At 38.4% G+C, this 12,247-nt stretch overlaps 1 protein-coding gene across 1 annotated transcript; it reads right to left on the reverse strand.

Moving 5' to 3' along the window:
- Positions 1–3,957: 3,957 nt before the first annotated feature.
- LOC117426091 (uncharacterized) lies at positions 3,958–11,595 on the reverse strand. The gene is made up of 8 exons (XM_059001770.1): positions 11,357–11,595; positions 8,327–9,461; positions 7,161–7,295; positions 6,269–6,443; positions 5,559–5,657; positions 5,115–5,206; positions 4,405–4,536; positions 3,958–4,287 (listed from the first exon to the last, which is right to left on the reverse strand). The coding sequence occupies exons 1-8, from the start codon at positions 11,530–11,532 to the stop codon at positions 3,958–3,960; spliced, it is 2,274 nt and encodes a 757-aa protein (XP_058857753.1). The 5' UTR covers positions 11,533–11,595.
- Positions 11,596–12,247: the final 652 nt, after the last annotated feature.

A 12,247-nucleotide genomic window follows, 5' to 3' on the forward strand; every position in this document is an offset into this window, starting at 1 on the left:
TTCTGAGTAAAATAAAGACAAGGCCTGCAACTCTCACTTTGTTCTGTCCTACTCTTTAAAAACCAAAAGTTTGATGTTAATATAGCCTGTATTTTGAAGATCTCTTTCCAGAGTGGCAGGTCTTAATTAAGAGTGATTCTGTATGTAGGGCACCTCGTCAGCCAGTGAGATCACACTTGGGGGTGGTGGGGGGGGGGCTGTTCCTATGAATCACGGCCCAGGCAGGCATTCATCTTCCCAGACAAGGCGATGATATGGGCATTAGTGAGAGAGTGAGAGAGAAATGATGGCGAGACAATAATCAGATAGCCCCAGTGACAGCTTTATTATCTAATGCAATGCACCCAGAGTCATTTCCACTAATGATTTAGCCCGTTTTGACACCGCGGGAGAAGTGAGTGTTGCTGACATGCGGATTGCAGCCCTCGCAGCAGCACAGAGTTCAGGGTGAGAACGACACTCGGGAGGTTTTTATAGCAGTGGATGATAGCGCTTCCATTCCGAGACTCCTTAGCAAGATTGGTCCTTTTGCGATGAGTGCAAAATTGGGTTTGTGAGAGTCATTTGGAGTCATTAACATTTTGGCCCCAAATTTAGCAAATGTGAAAGGAATAGGAACACAGAAAAAAGGGGAGCTGCTGGTGTGGATGATACTTTAGAGAAAAATCATTTGAACCAATCCAGTTCTATAGAGGAATTAGAATTATTTTTCTTTCTTTCTTTCTTTCTTTCTTTCTTTCTTTCTTTCTTTCTTTCTTTAACCAGGGGATGTATCCATTGACACCAAGGCCTCATTTACAAAGGGGTCCTGGAGAACAATAAAAAAGACATGTATCAAAAAACAATCACAATGTACAAACAACACAATAAAAACATGCATGGCAAACTTAATCAGCAGCATACAGAGATCTAAGTATAAATAAGCCATATCTTATTTGTTCATGTGGACTGAGGGAGAAGCATTGGCAGGAGGTTCTAAGCAATTCCCAAATACGACCTTTAAAACCAGAGAAGGAAAGATTATCAAATTCCACCTTCCTACTATGATGGAAACAATTCCACGTCTTCGGGAGGTGATGTGCAAAAGATAATTCTCCCATAGGTGATCGAAACCTCGGAACAGCCAGATTAACAGAACCCTACGAGTGTACACTACAGCCAGTGTCTGTCTTATTAAAACTTCTCCTGTGGGGGCTTTTGAACCCCCCACGATTAATTATTATTATTATTTGTTTATTTAGCAGATGCCTTTATCCAAGGCGACTTACAGAGACTAGGGTGTGTGAACTATGCATCATTAAAACTTTCATGTTGCGTACGTCACACTGCAATGCTGATCTGACTCAAACCAACACCCCTTTAAGATTCTGATATGATACCACTGATACGAAAGACATTTTTCTAAATGCTTTGCTAAAATGCTTAATTCCAATACAATACGTAATGCTTGGGTATGTGTGCCTAAATTCACGTTACAAATGGTAGCCGATTAGGCATATTTAAATATTATTATTATTTGTTTATTTAGCAGATGCCTTTATCCAAGGCGACTTACAGAGACTAGGGTGAGTGAACTATGCATCAGCTGCAGAGTCACTTACAAATACGTCTCAACTGGAAGACGAAGCACAAGGAGGTTAAGTGACTTGCTCAGGGTTAATGAGTCAGCGGCTGAGGTGGGATTTGAACCGGGGACCTCCTGGCTACAAGCCCAGTTCTTTAACCACTGGACCACACAGCCTCCTATAAATAAATAAGTTTTGCAATAATAAGAATATTGTATTCTGTCATGTTGTGCTAAGCAATGCTGCCCTCTACCAGTAAAGCCAGAGAAGAGTCTGTTTTTTTTTTAAACCAGTCTACCTAACTGCATAACAATGTGATGGCACTGTGTAGCAGGGTGAGATACGACAGCCAGCACCTCATCAGCACTCAGTATGTCACCGCAACACTCTGACCACGGTGAAAACTTCAAGTACTGCCAGAACAAGGGTCTCAAATCATATGATGTTCCCAAAATACAGCTCCGCTGCACCTTGTGACTACAACAGGGCAGAAGCTGGTTCTGATAACTCTGCAATTCGATGTTTAAAGGGTATAAAATCAGCAGGTGCTTTAGCAGGAGAACCCTAAGCCATTGCTTCTGACAAGGGGGCCAGCATGTTAGCATTGGACCGTGCCCTCAATGTAGATCCTATGCAGTATCCCTTTAATGTTTGCAAACAGTGCAGGCATGCTTTCCACAATTTTTACTCAGCAGACGGCGCTGTTGTGTAACTCTAAACACCAGCATTCCAGAACTGCAATAATACTCATTATATTAAAGGGGGGTAAACTGCAAAAACACAGTTACATGCTGTGTGTGTGCATAAGAGGAATATAGTAGGCTGGCACCCTCTTCTGACTCAAAAGGGAAGGTGCAGTACATTTACTGGTAAACGCTTTATCAATGCAAGGATGGAAATAAGACTCTCATTGCATAGCAGTTTGATGAATTCATGGTTTTATTATGAGTTTCATAATAAACCTATAAACTGTGGCTGATCAATTCTATTAAAACCTGGAATGGGTGAGACTGCTACAGGAGTCTTATTTCCATCCCTGTCAATGTGTGTGTGTGTGTGTGTGTGTGTGTGTGTGTGTGTGTGTTAATCGTTATTATTATTATTATTATTATTATTATTATTATTATTATTATTATTATTATTATTATTATTATTATTATTATTATTAAGCAAATAAAAAGACCACTGAATTGGTCCATGTATTCAACTTTACAGCGTGTTGTATCACTCTCCTGGTAACAACCACTGCACACAAAAATATACAATCTGCAATTACGTGTTTGTCTGATTCAGGTATCGTACTAATAAACAGATAGCATATTGATTATAAAGCGGCGTGGTTGCAAATTCTGAGCGGAGCATGATTTGCAGTCCTCGAATTATTAACCCTAAATTCTGGGATATTGCATTTGCAACTTGTTTACAGGTAGTTACTAAATGCTTTACCAAACCCCCTTGAGACGATGTCGTGTTATTATTCACTCTTCAGTCTCGCTGTTCTCCGTCTGCTAATAAGAGATGCTCTCTTTACGGGGCTCCATTGATCAGCCGAATGCAATTATACAGTCAGCGCCTGAGCCTCGAGACGGCTCTGCTGCAGCTTCCACTCTGCAGAGATGTGAAGGCTTGGCGGCGGGCGCTCCGGCACATAATTGCTGTAATCATGGAAACAGGGCAATTTGATGCAATTTCCAATAATTAAAATGTTTTAAGAATTAAAGACTGGCGTGTTTTGTTGTTTTTTTTTTTTATTATTTTGTTTTTGTTTCTAAAGAGGAGCACATCAGAACAAAGTAAACCATTCATGCAAATATCTTGCACACACTCGAACGGCTGGTGCATTTTAATGATAATAAGTACATTCAGTCCCATTTGTAAAACATTTTACTTTATCTCTTTGTGAGTATTATATATATATATATATATATATATATATATATATATATATATATATATATATATATATATATATATATATATTACAGTATGCCGACTAGCTAACCACTGTTACTTTCTGTTTTTCGAATTATGTCTTTGTATATGTCAATTTTATATATTATCTTCAATAACCACCACTCTTTGTTTAGTACAAACTATTTGTTGTTTAAGCAACTAAAATTGATGAAAAAGAAATACACAGCTGAGTAGCCTACATGCTAACACTTTTTATTCAGTAATGCAAACAGGAAATTAAAATTGGTTCGAATGGTAATAATAATTTTAAAAAGTAGCCACATTAACGTCTTTATTCGGGGAAATAAAATATTAAATGTTCCAGTCACAGTTTCAAGTAGAAAGCAGGTTGCTACAACGACGTGCATTTTGTCATACAACTTAAACAAAAATGATAACATCTCTTTGTTCATCACCACGCCCGTGATTTTGTTTTCCTTTAACTGTTATCAGCAGAGCCTGGAAGGAGACTGGCTTTGTCGCCCCCATTAATCCCATGGCTGCCACGTGACAGCCCGTTTCTGGCCCAGATTTCGGGACTGTTTTCCTGGCTAATGTATCCTTGCACGCCGTGCGTCATGTATCCCAGGGTGGCTGTGGGGCCGCTGTCAGTCTTCTGGTTAGCCGGGAGCTTTTGCACCAACGCTGACACCCGCAGCGGGCTCGGCGCTCCCTCATCTGAATCCTGCCTTTTCTTATTATTAGCGCCGGGGTCCTGCAAAGATACCGGGGTGGTCCTTTCACTTAGCACTGTAATGCTCGCGTTGGACTTGAAAACAAAGCAGACATGAAACATATTGAGAGGGCACCCTCCAAAGACACTGGCAGCAAGCACTTTTACAGGATTGTGTGACTGTAATTACAATTCATTCGAAATTCTCATTACCTGTGTCGCGCTGGCGTTTTCGACTTTCTTTTTCCTCGATAAGTTTGGATTCCAGTGACAAACCAGACTGTCGTTCTGCACGCTGTAATTCTTGTGTCCCATCAGCCAGTATGTCTTCAGCTTACCTTTCCCCTGTGGATAAAACAGAACTTAAAAGCTGTCAATAAACTATTCATTATATTACAACAACCCAATTGGAATACCAATAAAATAGCAGTGAAAAAGAACTAATAGCAGGCTATGGTACCTTAATAGATTATATTTCTTCAAAACATTGTGACGCCATTGCATATCATGTAGCATTTCAATATGTTGCTGCTAAAATTCAACTGTAGAGCTGGGTTTGTGATGTAATTGCATTGCCTTTGCATTCAGTCCTTGATTCAAACCAACGATCTACGATGATACAGCAAGAATGAGCTAGGATTTAACAGCAATTACTGCCTAATGAAAAAGTCAATCAGGACTAGATATTCTGAATGGTCGTTCTCTCATGTACTCTGTAAAACAAATGGGCTTTAATTACACTCTTGTGCATGTGGCACAGGTTACGTAGCACTGAAGGGATACACGCGTATTTATTTAACATTCGTCATTTGAAATCCATTAACAATTGTACTATTGCATTACAGATAGGACAACACTTACTGTAGGGTTAGATTCTCCAAGCTGTTTAATCGTTATTTAGTAGTGGTTTTTTTGATTATTACCTTGATTTCAATTTCACCTCGGAGCTGGAGCTCATACGCGTCATCCTTTGTCAATGCAATATAAGTCTCTGAGCTAACGTGAACCTTTTGAGCTGCAAAAAAGGAAAAGAGCAAATAAATATAGAAATACATATAGCAATAAATCCACTGTTAGGGTGGCTCATTGAAGACAAATTAAGAATTAGTTCTGGCAAGCAGATCTTGTGATCTCAAAGTGGCATTAATTTTTCATGCTTTTTTGTGAGCAACTCAATCAAATGATCAGAATTGTTTCTTTGTAAAATAAACTTTAAATAAATAAATAAACTTTGATAGGTGTCCACAGTTAAAATAATTAACATTAATTTTATTATATATATATATATATATATATATATATATATATATATATATATATATATATATATATATATATATATATATATAATGGAGGGGGGTACCCACGCAAGCTGGTGGATTCCATGCGTGATGCAGTGTTGACAGTATCTCCGAAGAGGCAGTATCGTGGCATCTTGTAGCCCACCACCCCTGCCACGCAGGGACCTGTTAGAGAATAAGCACAGAGCAACAGAGCCGGTAAAACACAGGGATGGGAGTGTAGGCTCAGAACTCCCCGCAGGAGGATTTGAACCAAGCATTCAATGGTGTGAAGAGAACCCACGGAAATATATGAAGTAACGCTGATCACATGCTGTTAAAATTCTACCAAACTTTAAAAATGAATGCTAACTGAGTCATTTGAAAATACATTTGCGGCACTTATGTGACAAAGTCACCCGGGTTTGGAGGAATCTGTGCTTCTGAATCATGTCAGGGGTGGTCAAAGTTGGCCCTTCCACTCCTGGTCTTTGTGCCAACCCTGTTCTAAATTGTTTAATTGAACCAATCAAACATGCATCCAGACCCTGAAGTAGTTAATGAAATCATTTCAGCTTTGAAACCTGGAGTGGCTCTCCAAGACCGTGACTGGAAGACCCATGCACTTAAATCTGATTAAACCCCAAACCCCATTCCAGCTTGAAACCGGTTTCCTTGCAGGACATATAGAGGGACTGGATACCCCCAATAGGATCAGATCAGAGTGTATATATATATATATATATATATATATATATATATATATATATATATATATATAAGGAGATTAATCAGACCTGTGTGGATCCCAGCTCGGAGCTGCAGCCTCTTGGAAGGCATGTGAGGAATCGGCACCTGTCGAATTGCAGCTACCAAATCCAGGGCCATTTTAGCAATCTCGTCTGCATGTTTCTCCCCATTCCTCTCGGGCAGGCCACTCACCACCATGTAGGCATCTCCGATAGTCTCCACCTGCCGGGCAGGAGAGCGTTCACAGTAAGACCTAGGGGTGGCACTTTCACAGTGTTTGGGGCCATGTTTTTTCAAAGCGTTTACTCCTTAAGGTACACAAGGAATTGAGCACTTGTTGTTCAAACGGTTTCTTCTTCATTGACTCAAGTGTCACGAGGAGTAAACTGACAATTTGGATGACCAGATCCTGTTTTGTGCACCTCATTGTAAAAATAAAAAAAACATCATTTTTAATTGTGGGACACATGTCTCTTGTACCTTTTATACACATTAAAGCTGTTTGCTTCTCAGCTTGTATATCAAATACACATATTTTCTCCTTTTAAAAAAAACAGTTCCTGGGAGTAAACGCTTTGAAAATATGTCCCTTAGTCTTTAATTAACACCTATTAATCTTACAAAAAAATACATAACTAATATAGCATGAAGCATGATTACGTTTCTCATTTTGTGACATGTTATATCACAGAGCACATCTGTTAATTCTAGGCATAGCTCTTAAAATGCTTCTGCGACAATTAAAAATCATAAATTACCGAAAACAGTCAATTAGTGATCCTGATACAGTTCCCCATAGCCAACATGGCCTAACCCTGATTTAAATAAATCATGAAATAACAAGGGGGACTGCACTGCAAAAAAGAGTGGAGCTTCACGTCCCTTTCAATTGAATAGCCTGTTTATAATTTACACAGACAATGCTCCTATTGTGTGTACCTTGTAGACATCATAGGAGTCTATGCGAGTGTCAAAACACACATAGAGGTTGTTCAGCATCTCCACCACCTGCAGAGGGGTGCATGAGGCAGAGATGGAGGTGAACCCCACTATATCAGAGAAGAAAATGGTCACCTGATCGAGGAGAGACAGAGAGAACACAGGAGAGGACACATTAGAGTCAGGCGGTGACTGCTGGTTCTTAAAGCTTGTGTATTTACAATTCAAATGAGCTGTCCTTAGCAGAACATTAGATCTGAGCTTTTGGATTCTTTATCATCTGATCATGCTCTGCTTGGCCTGTTGCGTTTGATGCAATGAGATTTTAATCCCAGTACTCTTGTTTGACCCCATGGATGCCCATTGGCATTGTTTAAATGAAATCAATTTTGCTATATATATACATATAGCTTGTGTAGGGAGACATGGTTCGGTATCAGTTCTTTCCCAATACGTTAGGTTTGTGGGGGGATAGAACACCACTGTAGAATCTTTAACCCTACAGTCAATTTGGTCAAATGGGACCCCGCAAAAATGGTATTGGATTGTTTAAATGCGTCATCGATGTGGTAATTTCCTGTTAAAGAGAAAGCTAATTCATCCCTGAAAGGCATTTCTGACATGCAGTTCTCTTTCTGTTCTCAGAAATATCCATTTACCTGATAATGAATATGAAACAGTATAATTGCAGGTAATTATTGAGACAACACACAGCATGCAAATGTTGAGAGAAACCATTCTCTGTACTCCACACACCTGGAAGTAATTTAGTTCCCTATTTCATTTTTTTTTTTGTAAAATAAATACTAATTCAAACTAAATTACAGCAACTCTTTCGGTGGTCTTTCATTCTAAAGCCTTTGTAGATTAATTAAGTGCTATTTACAGAAATGTTTAGATTAACCCTTACCTCACACAGGGAGCGAGCACACTGTCAAACAGCGGCTACTTACTGTAAATTTTGTTCCTAATATGGTTTTGTAATAAGCATCATCAAAGATGTTTAAATAAATTGTGCCGATTTTATTAAAGACTATTCATTTTTCAGAATGTACTCCATAATAACTAAATGGAGTAAACATGTTACTGGTAAGCCTTAAACCCATTGACCAAGTAGTTACTGCCTTGTCCCTAGGGATATTTAAGACCCCTCTACAATGCCTTACCCTTTCGTAACTCTCGGCTTCCACATGATTATTTCTCCGGAGTTGCTTGGCTACGGATTTGGGCAGCATCTGGTGAAGGAGATCTTCCGCAAGACGCCTCTCCTGCTTGAGATCCTCGGTCCTCTCCTTGAGGCTCCTTGCGTAGTTCTGTATCCACTCTGTCATCTGCTTGAAGGACACCAGGACTATGGGGTAGATGAGGCAGGCTATGGTTAAGAGGCTGATCTTGAGGCTCACGGCTGAGAGAAAGTCTCTCGATTTCTTTTTCAAAGTTTGGCTGCCCCTCTGGAGCAAGCAGTCCTGAACGTCAGCCAGCCCATGAACAAAGGCATCCATGCAGTTGGCGGGAGGTAAATCTAAGGAGGCCCCAAAGGGCATGGGAAGGGAAGTGTCTTTAAACAGTGTGAAGTACAGTGAAAGGTTGCCGTTCTCCAACCAGCAGTTCTGCAAGTTTTCAGACACCAGTATTGCAAAGTTCAAGGTGCTTATGGTCTGCTGCCAAGAAGTCTGAAAGCTGGTGATGGAGCCAGAACTTTGTATCTTGGTGGCCACCTCTTTGACCCAGGTTAGAAGCCTGAGTGACAACACGTCTGCCCAATCGGGATTGAGCCTCACCAGCCCCAGATCCTGTTCAAGGTCCCCCCAAACTTCCATGAGCTTTGTGATCGCCAGCGAGAAAGCAGTAGCATCAGCAGTGTCGTTGATATCTGAGGTCTCCTTTCTCCAGGTCATGTTGAGCACTGTGGAGATTTCATCCAGACGTTTGCCACAACCTTGATCCTTGTCTTCCGCGCATTCTCGTACATCCATGCCCTGCTCCACCTCCATGCAGAGATGGTTAATCCTGACCATCAAGTGGCTGCTGATTTGAGGACAGGTCCCAGACAGGGTCTTGTTGAGGCTGGCCAGTCGGCAGGCTTCTCGTTCCTGCTGCAGCCGGTCAATGAGTTTGATGATGAGAAGGTTCCTGCATGAAATGAGGTTGTGAAGGGCAGCCTCAGTGTTTCTCCACACCTCCAGGCTGCTGCTCAGCTCCAAGGAGACTGATCCCAGGAGAGCCACCAGAGAGAGGACACAGGCGGTCAGGATCTTACGGACCGTGCGGCTACTTCCAGTATTCGAGGACAGGGAACATCTATGAGACAAGAGCGATTCGAAATGAAAACCGGCATGTTGGATTTATTATTATGATTAGGATTAATATTTATTAGCAATAATTAGACCACTGTAAAGCAAGCACCAGGTTTGCAGGAACAACCTGACAGCAGCAGCATGACTAGGTTCAATAATAATAATAATAATAATAATAATAATAATAATAATAGAAATTAACCCACAGTTTAAATATACATTCACTCTGAGATTATATATTGTACTTTGGGCTATAGGGAATTAGCTTGACCAGAAACCTATCTGTTTATTTATTAATTTATGTGATATATTTTTTAATCAAATAAAGTTTTTTTTTTCAGTCTGCAGGAGAATTAGTGACTTTCTCATTACATTACAAAACAAATAACAATGATTGAAAAATACATTATTATTATTATTATTATTATTATTATTATTATTATTATTATTATTATTATTATTATTATTATTGTTGTTGTTGTTGTTGTTATTGTTATTATTATCATTATTATTATTAGTAGTAGTAGTAATGTAGTATGTATGTATGTATGTATGTATGTATGTATGTATGTATGTATGTATGTATGTATTATTAATTAATAAACCGAAAAGGTTTAAATCATATGACTTGCATTCACACTCAAACATTTACCGCACTATTTTTTTTTTTTTTGTGTAAAATGATAATCAAATGAAAGGGTTTCATTGTGTTAATTTAAACACGTGGATTCTTTATTTTGTAGATTTATAAAATGGGTTATTTAATTTTAGAAACAATGTAAACGTTTTGTAAATATGGCGCAGTGATCTCTGTATTTAAAATAATTACTTCCCTTTCAAACCCGTTCATCAGTGCATTGCCAGCTCGTATTTTTTTGTTAATTACAGCAACAAAACCCCCCCAAAAAAACACTATATAAATCTAAACGAATAACTGTAGGACGTTCTATTGAAATATAACATCCAGTTTAAAACAGCATTCAAATAAAGTACACTTCGTTTTTAAAATGGTTAACAGACACTACATACAAGCTTAATAATGTATAATTATTTTTAAACATATAGACATTGAATTTTAATGTGTGCTGTCGATGGGAAAGAAAAACTGCATTACTTTTGTTTGAAAGAAAAAATAATGTTAATAATTTAAAAACACTGGTGATTAAAACAAAATAATGCCGCAGAATAACACATTTTATTTATTTATTTATTTATTTATTTATTTATTTAATTTAGGCTCATTCTGTTAAAATATTAATATGTGAAATATAAAGTTTTTATTTTTTTAAATAGCCGATATATTTATTTGGATGACTTATTCAAGAAAACGTTATTATTATTATTATTATTATTATTATTATTATTATTATTATTATTATTATTATTATTATTGAAATACAGACAGCATTTTCCCCGGACACAGTAGCAGTAGGCATTAGAATCTCATCATTCTGCAAAACTATTATGCAAAACATATGGCGGTATCCTTTACCGTGGCAAGCTGAATCGTGTAATAAAATGCAGTACACAATATATTCGATTAAGAAAAACGCAGTTAGTGTGAAATATCTGATTTAACACAAATGTCTTTAAAACACTGTACGTGTTTCCTAAAATAAACACACTATTGTGTAATATTTTGTAATGTGTTTTGTTTTTCAGAAATAGCACACACTGTAAATAACTCCCGTGCAACGCCTTGATAGAATTTTATTATAAATACTGAAATAACTCGCGTGCAAATATGCTAACGCTCTTATAAAAACGAAACGCCTTGCTGTAATTGTAATACATGCTGTAGCCTATTTAAATATTGAAAGCGTTGGGTATATTTAATCCTGTACCAGTTTGATAGCTCCGTTGCCACTCTATAGTCAGTAATGTTATCAGTTCGTTTACCTGCAGATCTCGCAGTCGCTATCGGTATCTTCTAGTTGGTCTCTTGGATGAGACCTCTTCCCCCGCTCCTTCCCTCGTCTGTGCTTAATTTGGCTGAATGTCTCTTTCAGTGAAGAAGAAGAGAGCGTGCCCGAGACAAAGCAGTCGGTTTTCATAGACCTCCCTTCTCCGGACATCAGCCCTTTATTGCGGGGTGTTTCAACAGCACCGTCCCAAACTGAACTCCGCTCGACGCAGTGCAGAGCCTGTCAAAGAAGTGCCAAGCGCGCAATGATACTGTATCCGCACCTGTGGCGATGAGGTCAAACTAGTCCCCTATTCCAGACTGGCAATAACTTTTAAAATTCTGGATATTAACAAATACAAAATAATAAATCAGCCCGTCACTTGGTATTATTTTTAAAAGCTTTAATAGGTTTTTGCAAGAATAAAAATGAAAAGTATCTGCTCCTGCGGACTGGGTGTGCGTATGCTAGTGTGGAAAATCAATCTCTCGTTTTATTCACCGTTTTCACAATGGGATATTGTTCATTATTGTATTGCTTCGCAAAGCACGGCTAGACACCGATAACCGTCTTTACAAGCCTAAATTACTAGTTGCTGTATTACAGTCGCTATATTGAATCCTGATATTACACTTTGCAAATACATGGCAAATACATTCTACAATTGCTATAGCTTTCTATAAACTGTAGTCTGCTTATTGAAAATAATAATACAGGCTACAATGTTGTTTTTTTTACTTTTTAAATGTTAAATGTATCTGATTTTTTCCTGTGTTTTTTATTCCTCAAAATATTGAAACATCGATGTTTATCCCCTTACGTTAGTGGTTAAAATGTGCACAAGAATACTGGTATCCAAAACTAGATCTTACGTGTCTAGTAATGT

The sequence above is a fragment of the Acipenser ruthenus genome, chromosome 27 (assembly GCF_902713425.1).
Source record: "Acipenser ruthenus chromosome 27, fAciRut3.2 maternal haplotype, whole genome shotgun sequence".
NCBI lineage: Eukaryota > Metazoa > Chordata > Actinopteri > Acipenseriformes > Acipenseridae > Acipenser > Acipenser ruthenus.